The sequence below is a fragment of the Bombyx mori genome, chromosome 13, assembly GCF_030269925.1.
Source record: "Bombyx mori chromosome 13, ASM3026992v2".
NCBI classification, from domain to species: Eukaryota; Metazoa; Arthropoda; class Insecta; order Lepidoptera; family Bombycidae; genus Bombyx; species Bombyx mori.
Window position 1 is genome coordinate 10,229,283 of NC_085119.1, and position 20,953 is coordinate 10,250,235.

The 20,953-nt window shown below is 41.8% G+C and overlaps 1 protein-coding gene across 7 annotated transcripts in view; it reads right to left on the minus strand.

The window, feature by feature from the left end:
• LOC101745288 (eye-specific diacylglycerol kinase) overlaps positions 1 to 20,953 on the minus strand; it is a 162,108-nt gene that overhangs the window by 41,788 nt on the left and 99,367 nt on the right. For all 7 annotated transcript variants that reach the window (XM_062671847.1, XM_038015113.2, XM_062671846.1 and 4 more), the window contains one exon: positions 2,765 to 2,903. In XM_062671847.1, coding sequence (XP_062527831.1) covers positions 2,765 to 2,903 — 139 coding nt within the window. The remainder of the gene's footprint in view (positions 1 to 2,764; positions 2,904 to 20,953) is intronic.

The window sequence follows — 20,953 nt, forward strand, 5'->3', positions numbered from 1 at the left end:
ATTCACAACGATTCACAAGAGGCTCTTTGTGCTGAGTAAAAAAGTAACGAAATAAACATTTTTGTAAACAGTAAATACGGAACCGCTATAAACCTTAGACGCAAACATAAATAAGTAGAAAATAATACAAGGCATTTCCTCATGAAAACTGTTCTAAAAGATAAACTTAGATAATTCATAAAGAAAAATAAACTAAAAAAAATCGACTGTAGTGGACTTCAAAAATCGAAGCAAGGACCTGCAATGTTTTGGCCGCTATTGGGATTTCACCAAACGACTACAAAGAGGGCCAGCGGACGCTGTAGAGTCTACAGTGTAGACTATGGACGACTAATTTTTATTACTTTATGCTACGTCATTCTCGATTTAAATTATGTCTTTAGACTCCGGTCATCAGTTGAGACTAGGTAAACTCGTCCGTCTATCTAGTTCGTAGATTTATTAAAAATTAGCCTACTTCTCTTGAAATATATAGTCTTAGGGCCTCTCTTCTTGACCTCTAAGCAATAATATATTTATTACTAGCTGACCCGGCAGACTTCGTTTTGCCTCAATCGATAAATAAAAGACCTAAACTTTTGTGTAAAATAAACTTAAAACAAACAAAAAGAATCCGTCCGACGGGGGACATATCGAAAGAAAAACAAAATTGTTATTTATTATATAATTCCGAGCATTTTCATATTTATTCACCTTTTAAACCTTCTCTGGACTTCCACGAATAATTCAAGACCAAAATTAGCCAAATCGGTCCAGCCACCGGGTACGGTGGGACCCTTCATCGTTTTCCGGTCGTGCGTGGTGTTCCGCAGGGGTCGGTTCTCGGCCCCCTCTTGTGGAATATCGGGTACGACTGGGTGCTGAGGGGCGCCCTCCTCCCGGGCCTCCGCGTTATTTGTTACGCGGACGACACGTTGGTCGTGGCCCGGGGGGATGATTTTAGGGAGTCTGCCCGTCTCGCCACAGCGGGAGTGGCCCTCGTCGTCGGAAGGATAAGGAGGCTGGGTCTCGACGTGGCGCTCAATAAATCCGAGGCTCTGTGGTTTCACGGGCCACGGAGGGCGCCACCCGTTGACACCCACATCGTGGTTGGAGGCGTCCGGATAGGGGTCGGGGTGCAGTTGAAGTACCTCGGCCTCGTGTTGGACAGCCGGTGGGCCTTTCGTGCTCACTTTGCGGAGCTGGTCCCCCGATTGATGGGGACGGCCGGTTCTTTGAGCCGGCTGCTCCCGAATATTGGGGGACCGGATCAGGTTGTGCGCCGTCTCTACGCGGGGGTGGTGCGATCGATGGCCCTGTACGGTGCACCTGTGTGGGCTGAGCCGCGCAACCGGGCCACTATGGCTCGGTTCTTGCGCCGGCCGCAGCGCACCGTTGCCATCAGGGTCATCCGCGGATATCGCACCGTCTCCTTCGAGGCGGCGTGTGTTTTGGCGGGGACGCCGCCATGGGAGCTGGAGGCGGAGTCGCTCGCTGCCGACTATCGGTGGCGCAGCGAGCTTCGTGCTCGGGGCGTGGCGCGTGTCCCCGAGAGTGAGCTGCGGGCGCGGAAGGCCCATTCTCGGCGGTCCGTGCTCGAGTCGTGGTCGAGGCGATTGGCCAACCCCACGTGGGGGCTACGGACCGTCGAGGCGGTTTACCCGGTCTTTGATGACTGGGTGAATCGTGGCGAGGGACGTCTCACCTTTCGTCTGGTGCAGGTGCTGACCGGGCACGGATGCTTCGGGAAGTACCTGCGCCGGATAGGGGCTGAGCCGACGACGAGGTGTCACCATTGTGGACACGACCTGGACACGGCGGAGCATACGCTCGCTGTCTGCCCCGCTTGGGAGGTGCAGCGCCGTGTCCTGGTCGCAAAGATAGGACCTGACTTGTCGCTGCCTGGCGTCGTGGCGTCGATGCTTGGCAGCGATGAGTCATGGAAGGCTATGCTCGACTTCTGCGAGTGCACCATCTCGCAGAAGGAGGCGGCGGGGCGAGTGAGGGAAAGCTCTCCTCACTACGCAGAAACCCGCCGCCGCCGAGCAGGGGGTCGGGACCGGGGTCGTATCCGTGACCTGGCCCCCTAAGAGCTAGGGGTCCCACCCGTTTTGTGCGGGGAGGGACCCAGACGAGGGGTGGCGTGCTCTGCACGCTCACCCGCAATAGGAAGCCGGGTGATGGTAGACCGCGTTCCCCCGACCGCTCTGGGGGAAGGTGTAACGCGGCGCCATCAAAGCGGGCTCTCGGCCCGCTGAACGAGGGAACCGGTGGTCGTTTCGCTGGCGGCCACCGGTCCGGCGTCCGTGGGACGGTGGGATGGATGTAATGTGCTCTGCGTCAACCCTGTCCCGCCGTTTCAATAGCCCCGACTGGGCTCCGGCCCTGTCCGAGGTAGGGCGCCGGTTGTGAGCGGCAGGAGTTTTTAGTGAGGTTCAACTCCCACATAGCCCACCTGCCGCGCGGGTGGGGATCCGGCGATTTTCTCCTGTGGAAAAAAAAAAAAAAAAAAAAAAAAAAAAATCGGTCCAGCCGTTCTCGAGTTTGAGCGAGACTAACGAACAGCAATTCATTTTTATATACATAAATAGAAGATAGATGATTGTTTGGTTTGTTCTAAATATGATTTTACATTTATCATTTATATCTGTACTATATTAGATTCAATTACAAATTGAATTTTTCAAACTGAAATGTTAAATTAAAATGCTTTGTCATGTCAAGTCATAAATCAATAATTTGCCTCTTTGAAGAGAAATTTTAACTCTAAAGCTGTTTTATTTACCTGACATTCTGCATCTCCGACATAACAACAATCGCCTGATACCGAGGTGGGTGACCAGAGATGTTCGCCACTGATTGCTCCTTCTCCCCAGTCGGGTGTGGACCGGAGAACTCGAGCACCAACCGCTTCGCCAGGCCGTCTGTCCACAAAATTATTCAATTTTAACACACATACACATGATACCTTGTGTGATAAGTTACATCGACCAACGTTATTATTCCCAGCAGCAGAGTTTATTATTACGTAGAGATAATTTTAATATATTTAAGAAGAAAAAAACACAAGTGAGAAAATTTAAAACATTTATTCAAGTCATAAAATTTTGCTCTCAGAATATAATTTTGTTACATTGTTTTTTTTCCTTGCACTCTGTATCTCCACTGAGAGTCCTGTGTGGCCAGAATTTACCACACAACAGAAGAGATATATTAAAGTCGAGTTACGTTGTTAATAGGTTATTCCAACGATTGAATTCTTCAAACGCGGAGTAATGATCACAGATGAACTACACTTATTGACGACTTTCCAGAAAATGTTAACGATTATTGTAATCTACGTAAAAAAATAATATTTTTAGAAAGTCACTTAAAAGCTTCTTGGCGCACTTTTCACATTTCGAGAGCTTTTAAGCAATTTTAATAACCAAATCCACAATCTTAGGTATATTAGTACTGATACAGTGTGTTCGTTTTACGTTTCGTTAAAAAATAAACAAAGATAATATAACGTATTATCTTTGTTTATATTTTTAAGGTACGCGTAGTGTTCTTTTGCGACTGCACTGATATTATGATTGAGGAAAGAAAGGGAAGGAAAGTTAGGAAAAAGGAAACCCATTAATTGATTAGTCTATACTTTAATATCTTAATGCATATCCATACATAAACTGAAATAGTTTCGATATAGATATAGGATCTTTTCAAGCTCTTGTGGTTATTTACCGTTTACCTAATTTCAAACTTGTGTTTTTAAATTCATATTGCGATTTATCTCTTTCTTTTTGAGTCCGGCTTACTGCTTCAAACGGCAAACCTCTCTAAATTCTCTAAAGAATTTCATTGGCAGACAGAGAATTATTATCCCGAGTATAGTTTTGTATATTCCGAATATTTATGGTCCCAGTTTGAAAATTAACAAATTTTGAAATACGCAATTTTCCATCGGTATGTTTAATATCGCAGATGTTAATTTACCAATGTCAGATTGCATCAAAATCGATTCATTAGTTTTAAAGCATATTGTGTTCAAAAACACAGATTCATAACGAGTTACCAAAAATTAACAAACAAAAATCAACTTTTGTGAGTATTTATCACCATCTTACAGAACTACAAAGTTGTGCATTTGTACTGCGCACAGTAGAAGATTTCTACCATAGAGAACTATATATAAAACTGTGCACGGTTCGCACGCTTTGCAATGTGTGTATATAATATGTTTTTTTTAATTTAATACCTACCTAATCTCGTTGGTATGCTTAGCGGCTATTCCAACAACGTGCAAAGGGTTAGATGAGTTAGGTCCCTGAGTTCAACCTGAGAGAACTTTCTAACACTCACCCTAACAAGAGCAATGCTTGAATTTACCACCGGATCGGAAGCGTGACCCACAGAAGATTCGGTGAGAAACTCAGTGGGTTGTATCTATGTGCCGGGTTGCACGTGGAACTCTTCGACGTCGACGAGTTCGACGAGAACGCGTATAAGTAAACATTTGTTGAAACGACTCGTGCACCCATCTAGCATTCGAGGATGACATTTTCAATGAAGTTTGGCACTTCATGCAAGATGTCAAGGGTTCCGAAAAAGCGTAAACAGAACAAAAATCAATAAAAACAAATTTAATCATTTCATTTATAAACTGAGATATCCTAAAATTTTATCTTGAAAAAAAAAAGGAATTTATAAATTAAAGTTACTTAATATATTATTATTATGTTTAGTCGGTCGGGAGTAAAATCGCTGCATCGTCACCCTACACTTGGAGTAACTATCTTGGCTATAACGTGTACCAATCGAACCCGGACTAAAAGCCCTTCCCGGCTCGACACCAGAGCATCCGAGACAAGGTTGTGCACTCTCGTCGGTCGGTCTTTTGGTCGCCGAATACTCGACCTTCAGCCCTACCGGCTGGGAAGACTTTCTGGAGCCCACTTAGACAATACCGCATGTCTCGCAGAATCATATCGTTGTTTCAAAATCAAACTAGTGCGGGAAGAAGTGTTTTGGCATCGCCCATTTACTCTTTTTTCAATGGGTTAAAATGCCATCTTTGTCTCCGTCGCCATCACAAACCAACCCATCAACACGTCAGATCAGAACTGCAGATTAAAATAAATAAATAACAAGAAGTATATTATGCTTTATTAATATTATTAAGGTACATTATAATTAGTTAAGTTGATGAATAGAACGTTGTCGAACAATGAGCATCGAAAAGGGGTTTGTTAAACTTTTGTTCATGAAGTAATTTTGATATTTCTCCTGTTACTTTTTGTTTTCTTGTTAATTGTATTATGAGTTTTTTACTGGTGGTAGGACCTCTTGTGAGTCCGCGCGGGTAGTTACCACCACCCTGCCTATTTCTGCCGTGAAGCAGTAATGCGTTTTGGTTCGAAGGGCGGGGCAGCCGTTGTAACTATACTTGAGACCTTAGAACTTATATCTCAAGGTGTGTGGCGCATTTACGTTGTAGATGTCTATGGGCTCCAGTAACCACTTAACACCAGGTGGGCTGTGAGCTCGTCCACCCATCTGAGCGATAAAAAAAAAGTTAATTAATTGTAAATGTTTGATAAGGTCCATATACGAATACCACCTGTTCTATAGGTTGTCGGTCGTATGGTTTAAACAAAGAGATTAAACTGACTAGTACACATTGTCGGAAATTGATTCTGTTACTTTTAAGTATTTTAAGTAGCGGTTTATCGGGATCGTTTCGCTTTATCTTTTACTGCATTAATAAGAATACTTCTTTATTGTACTAATGAAAACGCGAATGTAAGTAGCAACTAGAAAGAAAATGCCATTAATTTTATTTTTTCCGCCTTTTTCCCTCTTTCATTTCCTCATCTTTTAAGCAAGGCTTAAAGAGAAAAATTTACGGCCTAGCTACTAGTATTACCGCTGCCCGTGTGCTGTCGTGAGCATTTTTCATCTGATGAATGGCTCCACGATGGCTCGCTGTTCTTAATAAGACTATCAAAAGTTATAATAGTAAAGTTAATCAGCAAAAGTACTATACTGTAAAACAGTACTGTAAAAATATATACCTAATTTAACGGATTAAAAACTCGTATCTCATTAACATTGCATTTCTGACCAAACGTCAAAGTATTATCTTTCGAAGAATAAACTGGTAAACAAAAAAGAACGAAATATTTTAACGCAAATCCCCCATTTATACTAAAATAAAGTTTGTGAATGTTTGCTAATGTGAGTGTCACAAGTTTCCGAATCCCAGAGGATCTACAGCTTGGCTTAACGCCTTTTGTGAATCGATACCGACCCAAAGACAACCAGATTACGAACCGTAATGTATATACGAAAAGGCCCTGCCTAATCATGTTTTGAAATAAATATCACATTTGGTGTTACCTCTGAGAAAGTGTTTTGAATGTTTTATTGAATTAATCGAGATTCACGAGTCAATAAAAAGACAATGGTCTAGAAAATAATAGTCTATCTATGTAATTTGCAGTGATGGTGGTGGTCGCGCAGGCACGCATGGGTTGGCACCCCACCATTTAAACCACAGTTTGAAAGGTGGAGCAGCCTCTATGCTATGCAAATGAGACCTCGTGCTACAAGGTGAGTGGCGCCATTGATGTAGAAATGTTGATGGGCTCACTTAACACCTGTCGGGCCGCACGTCGGCACGCATCCACGCAACTTTACTACTACCATAGGCTTTTTTGCTGCCGCACTTTCTTTCTGCATATTTTTTTCTTATTTTCATTAAAAACGGAATAGTTTTAGAAGTTTTTGCACCTAACTAATTATTGTTAAATCTCTTCTCTATGTTTTTTGCTCAATAATTTCGCCTAACATATTTCATTGATCTTAATCATTTGCTTAAAATAGATCAGTACTTAGTATATTATGTCTACTCCTATTAAAAACAAGACGTTTAAATCAATAGCTCTAAAAAATCGGTACCTACATACATCTAATTTCATGTCACGCGGGATAAGGTGTGGTACATTAAAATTCCGTATGTCACTGTTTACATTAAATTATTTACGATTTAAACTTCTGCGTCACTACGACATGCATATACTTTAAGATCAAAATCCATTTCTACGAGTAATTACCATTGCGCTGTTGATAAATAATTGGAAACGAGTTTTTTTATTTGCTTTTGATACTTTTCATTTTTTCATTGTGTACCGACATTAATTTATTGGACTAGTTCATTGTTGTTAGGCAATCAAATTAAAACGATCCATAAATCATGACTTTGTGTACACATGGACTTCTGTAATCATTTAATACTAAGTGAGATGTAAGCATGATTCCGCGGTTAAGATATGCGCGTAATAAATAGGTATACATAATTTACTGACGTACTTTTTCATAGACTGATTTGATTGTTTTCGATTTTAAAACTATCCTAAGATATTTGAACAATAAAACATGTGGCTGCCTGTTTTCTTATAGTGTATATTATTTGTATGCTTTGTTGATTAACTTTATAACCATGTACTTATACATAGAGTTACTACAACCTAAGTGACCTCGATGACTAACCAGCCAACCAATAAATGAACCATCATATCTTCTTAGTGAACAAATCATTGTGTGGTAATTCTACGAAAATGTTTTTGTTTGCCAATAAAGTAGAATATGTTTGCTGTAACTTGAGAAGTGTATGGGGAAAGTATGATCGAATTGTTAAGATATCACATTTCTGGAGGTAATAACACCGTTATTAAGGTCTATCGTGTCTGAACAGAAGGCATTTCTGTGCAAATTGTACAATAAAAATTGTTTTTTTAAGATTTCACGAGTTTTCGTATAAAGTACCTACCTATGTGAAATATTTGGAACGAGGTGGAATAATTAATGAAACTAGAGGTCCCGCAGTAGTCGAAATTCAACTATAATTAATTGGAATTGTAAGTTTGTACACTTTTATGATTGTATTTTATACTTCTATAATCATTAATTTCGCCAAGACTACACTATAAAAAATATTAACCAAGACAAACAATATTTAATCTCAATTTGACAACAGACGTCAAGAACAAAAGTTTGACAATAAATAGTATGCATGCGTGTGTGCGTCAAATACATGGTATGTAGTGTGTGTAGTGTTTTCTTTATTGATTTAACGTATCTTTTATGCATTATTTTAAAAAAATATTAGCATTGTGCACTTCTTCTCTATATTCACTATAAGTGTGGAATATTTCATACTCCTCCGTCCGCGCAATTTTCGTAAAAAGAGATACAAAGTTTTTGCTTCACGTATTAATATATAGATACATTATACCTAAAAGTATCAAAAGGTATGCCCCCGTCCTGATTTGTGCTCACATTTAATTTTGAACTCGTCGTGGCCTAAAGGATAAGACGTCCGGTGCATTCGTGTTGAGCGATGCACCGGTGTTCGAATCCCAGGCGGGTACCAATTTTTCTAATGAAATACGTACTCAACAAATGTCCACAATTAACTTTCACGGTGAAAGAATAATATCGTGTAATAAAAATCAAGCCCGCAAAATTATAATTTGCGTAATTACTGGTGGTAGGACCTCTGGTGAGTCCGCGCGGGTAGGTACCACCACCCCGCCTATTTCTGCCGTGAAGCAGTAATACGTTTCGGTTTCAAGGGTGGGGCGTCGTTGTTACTATACTTAAAACCTTAGAACTTATATCTCAAGGTGGATGACGCATTTACGTTGTAGATGTGCTGCACCAGGTGGGCTGTGACCTCGTTCACCCATCTAAACATTAAAAAAAAATTATACGCCCACTGCAACTCTGAGAAGTGTCTCAGTAAAAGGGTTAAATATTACATGACTATCTCGCTTCTGGGCTTCTAAGATTTGTTGGTTTCTTTTTTGTATAGGCGAGTGAACAGGTTGGTTTTAAGCAGTTACCGGAACATATAAATATCTCAACATACACGTACCACGCACATTGACATATGAAATCGAAGTCTCAATTGAATAGTATTACAGTTGTTCCATCTTCTAATAGGTATCGAAACCGGAACGCATTTCACGACAACGACTACCCCAGCCTTCAAGCCGAAACGCATTACTCCTTCACGACAGAAATAGGTAGTACCACCTGTAAAATTTGTAAGAGCAGAATTTTAGGAAAAATCCGTAGTTTTTCGTCTAAGGTTGGGCGAACTCAATCTTTCATACGTCATTTTACTAATCTGTTTTTAATTGACACAAAAATTATTTCAAATGATTGAATTGTGCCGAAATTACACAATCTAATATTGCGTGTTAGTCTTCAATACATTTTTTTGTTTTAATTTTCCGGCTAATGTATAAATTCGTATTTATTACTTTCGCCTGTAATTTACTTAATAAAGCACATTCGACTGTGATCTTTTGTCTTTGTCGTTTTTAGATTCAAAGAAAAAACTTCAATTTCTCATATTCTCAAAAAGGAATAGCAACAAACAAAAGAAAAAATAGCTAAGAAAAATGAATAGCAATTCTTTACTCGCAAACACGCATAACTTATAAATTTGGGTATAATTTATAATTTTTGGTAAGCAATTTTGCGATCGGTCACACTTCTGGGACTTTCATGTTGTGGTTGATATCTATGGACTCCGGTAATCACTTAAGATGATAGTTAGTTTAAAAATTATTAATACAGATTGTAAATGAGGTAATTGTACAGTTTAATATAGGTACGTTATAGGTCAATATGAATTTATCAAGGTTAAATTGAGCGCCAAACTATGTTTCTCTATAATAAAAGACAACTACGTTATTAAGCGCATGACGTAATAAGGTTGACAATGGCAGTGCAGAATTGCCCAGTCGCGACGGAACCGGTCTCTTAATGCGAACAACCGGTTCTATAGAATTCTGCGATCAACTTGCATCAAGTTCAGGTATAATGACAGCGGTGTAGGTACTACAGGCTAGTAGGTATTTATTTAAAGTCAAACTTAGCCCCTACAAATTTTTTTTATTGCTTAGCTTTGTGGACGAGCTCACGGCCCACCTGGTGTTAAGTGGTTACCGGAGCCCATAGACATCTACAACGTAAATGCCACCACCTACCTTGAGATATGAGTTCCAAGGTTACAACGTCTGCCCTACCCTTTCAACCGAAACGCATTACTGCTTCACGGCGGAAATAGGCGGGGTGGTGGTACCTACCATGCGGACTCACAAGAGGTCCTAGCACCAGTAAAAGTAAAAGTCATGTCATTTTTGGCCATGATTAAAAGAAGACTTTAAGATTTTAACTACTATTACTACAATGATGGCTATTTTAAACAATTTAATAATTACAGAAGCGGACACTTTAATTCTGAAAAAAATGTGTGTGAAATAATTTTAACAATACTGATTAAAATGTGTATTGTAATTCATTGTGATCAAAAATACTTTAACAATACAATGACAACCATTCAAAATTACAAAATTTAAATCCGGAGATCCGTTTGTCGTCATAGCAAAATGCAAGGCATTTTTGGATTTACACATATCATGAAAAAAAAACAACCAAACTTGACTATTTCTTTGTGGTGTTTAACTTTGCATTGTTTAAAATTGTTTTATTGCCATATCAAATTTACATAATGAAAATTTTATATTTTACACAAGCTAAATCAATACAACAATATGCTATTTCATTAAAAATAAATACGAAATACGTGTTCTAATAAAAAAAATCATAGATGTGCTATGATTCATAGATTCATAGATGACTTCACCCTCGCTCATTTGCTGCAGTTAAGAGTTATTTATTGCAACTTAATTTTTTTTTATTGCTTAGATGGGTGGACGAGCTCACAGCCCACCTGGTGTTAAGTGGTTACTGGAGCCCATAGACATCTACAACGTACATGCGCCACCCACCTTGAGATATAAGTTCTAAGATCTCAGTATAGTTACAACGGCTGCCCCACCCTTCAAACCGAAACGCATTACTGCTTCACGGCAGAAATAGGCGGGGTGGTGATACCTACCCGTGCGGACTCACAAGAGGTCCTAACACCAGTAAATATCGCAATTCACATTGCGAACCGAGCTCAAAGTCTCAATTGAACCACCCTTCAAACCAGAACGCATGACTGTTTTATAGCAGAAATAGGCAAATCGGTGATACCCGCGCAGGTCCTACACCAGATATGCAAATTAATAAATATTGCGGGTTTTGATTTAATTAATGACTTTGATCATTTGATAGTTATACCTAACACTCAATCAATTGTAATTTAAAACAAAAACCACAAGTTTTAATTTATTATTGTCATTGATGTGATTTACGTGTAGATTCTCATAATACTCGTAATATACATTACCTAATATAAAAAAAAAAAAACTAAAAAAAAAACGCAAGATTAAGTCATAAGTCAGTTTGATAGTTCTTCTTAACCTTTCCATATATTGGGTACTACTGGTATACTTCTAACGATTAAATATATTTTTACATCGTACTTAATGATTTTTTTGTTACTCACGTTGTGTATGATTAATCTTGTAATTGATTTTAATGTTCAATTTACTTTTATCTATTAATGACTTTCTAGCTTAGCCTTTTTTTTAATGTCAACAAAAACAACGTTCTAGTTGTCGAAATGTACAGGGCAGTGGTACTGATTGGAAAAGGTTGGCAGCATAACTATCACAAATAATCCAATCCATTCTGCACTCGAGAGTAACCAAACTAAACGCACCTCTGACGTAAGCACAAAATTTGTATTAATTTGGAAACTTTTAGGACTGATTACTTTAGAAATAACAGCTCTAGTCAGACTCAATTTCGTTAACACTCCGAACAACGGTTTAGTTGTCACAGTAAATGAACCGCAATCGTTTCAACCTTTTTAAGAGTTCAATTTAGACAATAGACTACCTCTTGTAGTTTCGCAGCTGCTAGAATAACGGATTGCAAAATAACATCTGTTTGAATCTAATTATTAAATTTTTCTGATATTGAAGTATTGCTTGTAATTTTAAAAGTATCGCTTGAAATTTAAATAATTTATTTTGAATCTCGTTATTGTTATTGAACTAGATAGGTAGACTATATACCTTGTGTTAGGTGGAAACGGAACGTATAGATTATCTATATATCTATAGATAGACCCCTAGACATCACAAACGTGACCGCAAAATTGTTTATTTTTTTAGTCGAGTGACCGGTGGCACGAGGTCTTACTAGATTGACAAGAATGAGGTAGCAAGCTCATGGGTTAAGTCCAGAGAAGGAGTATTTTTTTTTTTTTTTTTTTTTTTTTTTTTTTTTTTTTTTTTTTTTTTCTTTATCTTATGTTTTATAATCTTGGTTGTTTGATTCTCGTTAGGGATTTATATGTGTTATATGTAATAATAGTTACTTTGTTTCTCCTTTTGGGGAGTATGTTTTCTGGCAGATCGCTATTTGATACGTTTCTGTCCATATTACATATCCCCGTGTTATATTCTTTATGCTTATACCTATATCTGTATTTAGTTATATATACTTACTTTACATTTATATATCATACTTTTTATACATTTCCTATACATACGAATACATTGTATCATTATACCCTTGTATTTTTATTTGTTTCTTATCAGTCTATTTTTGTGTTTATTGATATGTATTTGGTTGTGTATTTATTCTAATTGTTTTCATTTATTTTCTTGATGTTGTTGATTATTGTTTGGCAAAACGAAGTGAAAGAGTTGATTGCAGCTTTCTTTTTTAACATTTCAGGTAAATTATATGGTGACACCTGTACTTCGTGGCACGTTTCTTCGTGGCTGTGCCTTTTCGCAGCGAACACTTGGCAGTTTTTAAGGAGGTGTTCTACAGTTTGGCTGGAAGTGCCGTCGCAGGGGCAGGTGTCATCTGGTGCTATTTTGAAGCGATGTAAGTATGTCTTGTGATATCCATGGCCTGTGAGTATTTGTGTAAGCTGAAAGTTTGTTTGTGTGCATTTGTTGAGTTCTTTGATGTCGTTCAGTTTTGGTAGTAGTGTTTTTGTGTGTGAGCCCTGCGGGGAGCTTTCGTATCTGGCTTGCCAGATGGCGTGGTGTTCTGTGTGAATCTTGTGTTTCACGTAGGATATTGAGAACTGCGAGTAGTCGGGGGCCTTGTGCATGCGTGCGCCGCTGTTGGCAGCCGCATCGGCTTCCTCGTTTCCTATGACACCCGAGTGTCCCTTTACCCAGTCTATGAAAATTTTGTGTGTAGTGTGGTTAGCGTGTATGAGTTTGTGTATGTTCACTATGATGGGGTGTGTGTTGCTTCTGTTATTTATCGCGTATATTGATGAGAGAGAATCGGTGAAGATGTATGTGTGGGGATGATTTTCGCTTACAATCCACTGACAGGCTTTCCAGATGGCGTACAGCTCTGCCTGGAAGACTGTGCAGCTACTGTGTAATTTGTACTTTTTTGTTACGGATATTTCAGTGTCGCCGGGTCTGTAAAGCACGAATGCGGCTCCAACTGATCCATCGTCCTGCTTACTTCCGTCAGTGAATACGCGAGTGACCAGAGTACTGTCCGTCATTTCGGAGTTAATTCGGTGTTCAGAGGAGGGTATGGGTTTGATTGTCGGCCTTCTAGCGGGATGTAGGAGGTCCTTGACGGGGACAGGTTTCTCATAAGAAATGTCATTGGGGAGGAATTCAGTTTTCCCAGTGAGCCTGACTTTTTCGATTTGGTGTACTTCTCGGATTTTTAGGTCTAGAGGGGTGAATTGTGCGAGAGCCAGAGCAGCGGAGGTTGAAATAGTGCGGAATCCTCTGATGGCTTTTAGGGCAAAACCACGCTGCATGCTCATCAAAGATTTTTTGATGTAGCGCTTGTTTACTATGTGTCCCCACACCCCGGCAGCGTAGGTGACGATTGGCTCGATGACTCGGAGATAGATGGTGCGCACGTTCTCGGGATGAGCACCCCAGGTTGGTCGGGAGTACAAGCACAGTTTGTTGAATATTCGCGAGGCTTTTCCCAGGACGTACTGTACATGGCGGCCAAAGAGTAGCTTTTCGTCCAAAATTATTCCGAGGAGCTTGATCTCCTTACAGGTTTTTAAGATTTGACCGTCCATCTCCACCCTAAGAGTTCTGGCCTTGGGGGTGAAGGCGATCAGTTGTGTTTTGGAGGCCCCGAATTCGAGCTTGACGCTTTTTCCCCAATTCACTATCTGTTGGAGAACCGTGTCGGTGAGCTCCTCTAGGCGATTGACATTTTCGGCGGTGACCACGAGTACCACATCGTCTGCGTAGGCCTGCATGTGGCATCCAGATGGTAGATGGATCTCCAATAGTTCATCAAGTATGATGTTCCACAATGCAGGCCCGCACACCGAGCCCTGAACGCAACCTTTTGACGTGGCTCTGGAGACGCGAACTCCTCCGTGGTCCAGAACGACGCGCCTGTCTCGGAGGTAGCTCTTGATGAGGCCGTAGATATTTTTGGGGCATCGTATATCTCTAAGGCGGTGTAATAGGACCGGCCACCAGGCGTTATCAAAAGCCGCCCTGATGTCGAGCGAGACGGCGACAACCTGTGACCTCTCTTGTTTGGCTTTTCGTATAGTGTCTATCAGGGTGTTAATGGCGTCGACCGTGCCGGTTTGCTCCTTGAAGCCGAACTGTCGTTGACTGCTCCTTCCTGTGACAGATGCCCAATGCATAATCCGTATGGTGATCAGTTTTTCGAGGAGCTTTCCAAGGACGGGGATGAGTCCAATGGGTCGGAATGAGGTGAGAGATGTGTGGTCGCTTTTACCGGGCTTCGGGATGATTTTTACATACGCAGTTTTCCACTGATCGGGGAAGTGTTGAAGGGTGAGGCAGCGGTTCATAATGTTGGTGATTAAGCGGGGGTAAGCGGATGCGAATTGTTGGCATATGTCAGCTGTTATGTGATCGAGCCCTGGGGCCTTTTTGGGGTTCATGTATTGCAGACACTCCATGACCTCCTCCTCGGTGAATGGTAGGTCATTTTCAGTGTCTACGGGAGCGTCGTAGCATGCGCGAAGTTGGTGATGTCGTGCTATGGTGTCTGGAGTGTCAGCAGGGTAAAAGTGCTCTAAGAGAGCCTCCGCCGTCTCTTTTGCACAGGTGGTGAATGTATTTCCAGTCTTAAGAGTAGCTGGTGGCCGTTTAGGGGTGGATTCCTTTAAAAGTCTGTTGGTGAGTGACCATACATTTTCCTTCGTTTGTAATTCACAGAAGCTGCGGAAGCTTCTCGTCGACTCTGCACGTAGGGCATCGGCGTATAGGGCTTTTTTCGTCTGCTGTTGCTCTATGAGGTCATCCAATGGTAGGTTCTGTCTCTTGGCCGCACGTAATCTGCGATGTACGTTGATTACCTCGTTTTTAAGGTCCTGAAGACGATCGTTCCACCAAGGCGGCTTGTGTCTATTCCCAGAGCCTGCTTTTACTCGCATCGATGCCCTACAGGCCCGGTGTAGGATGTCCGTGACTTCCCGAAGGAGCGACTCAAGTCCCTCTGGGCTTAAGCTTTCAACGCTCCTATCAAGGATGTCTGTGTTGGCCATAAGAGTGTGGAGGGTGTTTCTAAATATTGTCCAATTGGCTTGTTCCGACTTGTATAGGAATGTGGAAGTGTTTTCTGCGTGTTTATTTGTGTTTTCGTTGGTGTTAAGTGAGAATTCAATGGCGTTGTGTTGGGAGGTGGGGCATGTGTTAAGATTTACGTGCCATTCAGAGATGCTGTTGAAGAGGTCGCTGGATGCAAGAGTAAGGTCGATGATGGATGATCTATTGCGGCCATGAGTGATGGTTTCGAAGGTTGGAGTGTCTCCTGAGTTACAAATGTATAAATCGTTGCTGTGCGCTAGTTCGACTAGTGATGAGCCTCTGGGGTTCACCCTCACGCTCCCCCACGATGGGTGCCATCCATTGAAGTCACCTCCCACAATTACTCTCGCCCCTCCTATGTCTTTAAGGAAAACTTCCAGACGCTCCATGGTGCCGTTGGCATCGACATCGGGTTCGATGTACGTTGAGGCTATGTACGTCTTCTTGTTTCCTGCCGTTAGCTGTATGACCGACAGGTTTGCCGAAGAGTATTGGGATAGGCCGAGGACTGAGCCGACACCTGTCTTAGCTAGTATGCAGGCCTTGACACGCGCGCCGTCAGAGAATTGGTAAATGTTAATTCCGGGGATGTTTTTGACCTCGTTATTTGCGCCTACGTAAGGTTCGGATATTAGGGCAAAATGATATCGTTCGCTGGTGAAGGAGACTAGAAATTCGTGCCAACTGTTTTTTGACTTATCCACATTGCACTGTAGGAATTTCACGGAGTTAATCGGTGCCATAATCGATTCTGTCGGTGATTCTCAGTTTCATAGAGAGCAATTGTGGGCAGTTGTGTGACGTGGCGCTGTGTGTGGTGGTGATGGATGTTTTGTGTCGGATGTTGTGTTTAACGCAGTTTATGCACTTGAGTACGGCCTTATTAGGGCAGTCAGCTGTCGTGTGGGTGGACTCACTGCAGTGTGCACAGTATTGTTCGGTGGACGAACACTTGTTTTTAGTGTGGCCGAAGCTAAGGCACTTGTGACACTGCAGGAACGGTGTGAACTCCTCTACGTGAATACGTTGATGGTCCACACTGATTCTGCCCAGGCTTATACACTTACGCCAGACAGTTGGCTGTGCAATTAGGATGGCGTTATATAAGTTGGGGTTTCTGTTGGAGCGCTGGAAACGAAACCGCAAGTCCTCCTTTTGGTTGATTGCGTTAGTGAGTTCCGGGTTCTGTCTGCTGATTATGCTCACTAGATCTTCAGCGGGAACGTCTTTGGAGACTCCCTTGAGATTGAGCATAGGCAGCAGCCTGCGAGCGGGTTCGGCGTGAATTGTCTGGGAGTTAGTGATACGAGTGAGGGTATCGTTCCTTTGTTCTATGTTATCGAACTCGATTCTTAGTTTGTTATTTGATACAGCTTGTACTCTGCTAGGGGCAAAGCCGGAATTTTTGAAGCTGATGTTGCGCCTCCAGGCCTCGATAATATCCTGTTTCGTCTTTACTTCGGTTTTTGCTGAGACAATAATTGCAGGTTTTGTAGCTGGATATGTTTTGGGTGTTGGTTTGGTCGTAAGGGCTGGTTTCCGGGGGTTGGGTGCTGCGGCTTGGGCATACGATGGGCGAACTTGTGATTGAAGGGTCAGCGGCGGTAGTTGTCTATGCCGCTTGAACTCCTCTCTGACGCAAGCGATAATCTCCTCCTTCAAACCTTCGTTGGTGGCAGGTGGAGAGGGGGTTGGTGGTGTCAGTGTCGATGCGAGTGTTGTTTCCAACACTCTCGTCGCCCTACGAATTTCCTCCGCCGCGGAGCAGATAAGGCGCTTGTTAGCTGCGGTAACACTTTTTCCCTCAGTCACAGCTGTTGTGATGCAGGATATGAGCTTACGGACGGTTTCGAGGTATGTGTCCCTACTGTTTATGTCCTCTGCAGACGCGGGTAATGTTATTTCAGGGATTACGGGTGCCATTCATATGGTTGTGTTGCAAAATAATCTCAAAGACACTGGATTCAAGGTAAGGGAGGAGGTAGGGGAGGGTGGGCGGGCAAAATTTTTGTCTGTTTTTCGCAGGTGTCGCGTCGAAAGGGTGTGGAAAACGTTGGCGAAGAAGAATGAAGAAGTTTTGAGAAGAAACGGTGATTGAAATTGGAAAAATGGGTGTGCAAAGACAGAAAAAATTGATAGAAACTGTAAATACGGGAAAAATGCAATAAATGAAAAAGTACTCGATATATTTCGCTCAAACTGGTTTTAGAACGTAGGTTTAATCGGTTCTTATTGTGTGTGAAAAAATTAGAAAGGTAAGTATTATAGTTTAAGAGTTATTAAAAAAATTAAATTTCAAAATGTAATGTTTGTATGGTGGAAACTAAGGTTGGTTATAAAATGGAAACTACTAGACGGATTAAGCTCAAACTTGTATTAAAATAAAGATAAAAATTAGTTTTAAATTGTATCAAAATTTTGTTTCAAACGGCAAAAGTATCTATGAGTTATTAAGAAAATTATGTGTACTTATTACGAAATACTGTTCTGACTAAGTAGACTCGGTAAAAAATTTTTGTCTGTTTTTCGCGGGTGTCGCGTCGAAAGGGTGTGGAAAACGTTGGCGAAGAAGAATGAAGAAGTTTTGAGAAGAAACGGCGATTGAAATTGGAAAAATGGGTGTGCAAAGACAGAAAAAATTGATAGAAACTGTAAATACGGGAAAAATGCAATAAATGAAAAAGTACTCGATATATTTCGCTCAAACTGGTTTTAGAACGTAGGTTTAATCGGTTCTTATTGTGTGTGAAAAAATTAGAAAGGTAAGTATTATAGTTTAAGAGTTATTAAAAAAATTAAATTTCAAAATGTAATGTTTGTATGGTGGAAACTAAGGTTGGTTATAAAATGGAAACTACTAGACGGATTAAGCTCAAACTTGTATTAAAATAAAGATAAAAATTAGTTTTAAATTGTATCAAAATTTTGTTTCAAACGGCAAAAGTATCTATGAGTTATTAAGAAAATTATGTGTACTTATTACGAAATACTGTTCTGACTAAGTAGACTCGGTAAAAAATTTTTGTCTGTTTTTCGCGGGTGTCGCGTCGAAAGGGTGTGGAAAACGTTGGCGAAGAAGAATGAAGAAGTTTTGAGAAGAAACGGCGATTGAAATTGGAAAAATGGGTGTGCAAAGACAGAAAAAATTGATAGAAACTGTAAATACGGGAAAAATGCAATAAATGAAAAAGTACTCGATATATTTCGCTCAAACTGGTTTTAGAACGTAGGTTTAATCGGTTCTTATTGTGTGTGAAAAAATTAGAAAGGTAAGTATTATAGTTTAAGAGTTATTAAAAAAATTAAATTTCAAAATGTAATGTTTGTATGGTGGAAACTAAGGTTGGTTATAAAATGGAAACTACTAGACGGATTAAGCTCAAACTTGTATTAAAATAAAGATAAAAATTAGTTTTAAATTGTATCAAAATTTTGTTTCAAACGGCAAAAGTATCTATGAGTTATTAAGAAAATTATGTGTGAGAAGGAGTATTTATTAATAACCACTCGAGCGCCTTTTAAGGAGGTCTAACAGCTTAAGGACATTTGATTCGCGATTACATATACCTTGGCGGGCTTACACTATGCAAGAAACTTAGCAGGCCGATACTATGCACCTAGCATCATACACAGTTCAGAGACTGAGAGTGTATTAGCCGAATCCATTAAGAAAACATTAACATTTTAAAGTCTAATGAATTTCATCAACTTTGATAAATTAATTTAATAGAATTTAACCCAAATAAAATGAGTTATCAAATTTGTTAACTGTACTAATAGTCTGAATAGTTTGAAACGAGCAGCCTGAATACTGAAAATCTGAGATTTATCTGTGTAGTAGAATACTGTAGTAGGTCATTTTTAAATAACAATTCTGTTTAAATTTATGCTCTATTGGGTTACTAGGACTTTACAATAAATAATTAGTCTTATTAAAATAGAAAGGTAGTCAGGTTAGTAGGTTAGTTCAAAATAAATGTACATATGTATGCACTTTGAAGTCGTCGTGGCCTAAAGGATAAGTCGTCCGGTGCATTCGTGTTGAGCGATGCACTAGTATTCGAATCCCAAGCGGGTACCAATTTTTTTAATGAAATACGTACTCAATAAATGTTCTTTGTTGAGTACGTATTTCAATGATTGACTTCCAGAGTGAAGGAACAACCCGGAGGAAGGAATAAAAATCAAACCCGCAAATTTTAATTTGCGTAATTACTGGTGGTAGGACCTCTTGTGAGTCCGCGCGGGTAGGTACCACCACTCTGCGCTCTCGCCGGATCCCTACCCTGGGACCTCGAGGCCGAAATCTTGGCTGCGGTATATCGGCGTAAGGCGCAGGCCTTGAGTCGGGGACGGTCGTCCGGCCCGTCGGCTGTCGGTCGGTGGAAGCGTGCTGCGCGTCATGTAGCATACGCTAAGTGGAGAGAGCGATTGCTGAAGGAACTTGGCCAAACTTCGGCCACCCGCCGGCGCACCCTCGAGGCCCTGGTGCCCGTGCTGGAGGCATGGTCGGATCGGCGTCACGGCGTACTCTCCTTTCACCTTGCGCAGGTCCTCTCGGGACATGGCTGTTTCGGGAGGTACCTGTGGAAAGTCTGCAGGAGAGAGCCACATCCGGGCTGCCACCAGTGCGGGCACCCGGACGATGACGCGCAGCACGCGCTCGAAACGTGCCCGCGTTGGGAGCACTCGCGGCGAGATCTCGTCGCGGTGTTGGGGAGAAACCTCTCCCTGCGGGCTGTCGTCGCCCGCATGTTAGAGGATCAGGGCTCGTGGGATGCCATGGCCAGGTTTTGTGACCTGGTAATGGCGTCCCGTGAGGCTGAGGAGCGTGAAAGGGAGTGGGATCCCTCTTCAGCACCTCAGCGTAGAAGGCGGGATGGCCGGCGCGGGCGTGAAGCTCCCGCTCAGCCCCCGTAGGGACTATCGGGTGGCGGGTGCGGGGGCACCCGGTACTCGACTGTCGGTCCGGTGGTGGGGCGGTGCAAGGTGGCTCCTGTGCACCGCCCACGGTGTATCTCCCGAAATGAAGTCCTTCGGGATTTTCCCTGAGATGAAATCCCGTCTTATCATCAGGACGGGTACCGGCGAAGGCGGACTTTCGGCGCGCACTGCGGTGCCGTAGGTCTGGTGTAGCCGGTGTGGTGGAGCTCGATGGGGTTTAGTCGGTAGTCGTTCTGCAGGGCAAGTGCTTCGCGCGCCTTTTTCAAGGCGTAGTCTCCTGCGAGGAATTCGGGGAGGTGGAGGACCTTGGCCCTCCTCGTCCCCCTCTTCCTCTCAGGAGGCGCCGGAGTCCGACATAGCCCGGTTCGTTACCCCCCGGACCGGGTATCCGTAAATGGATTCCCCAGGGTTAAAAAAAAAACAAAAAAAGGTACCACCACTCCGCCTATTTCTGCCGTGAAGCAGTAATGCGTTTCGGTTTGAAGGGTGGG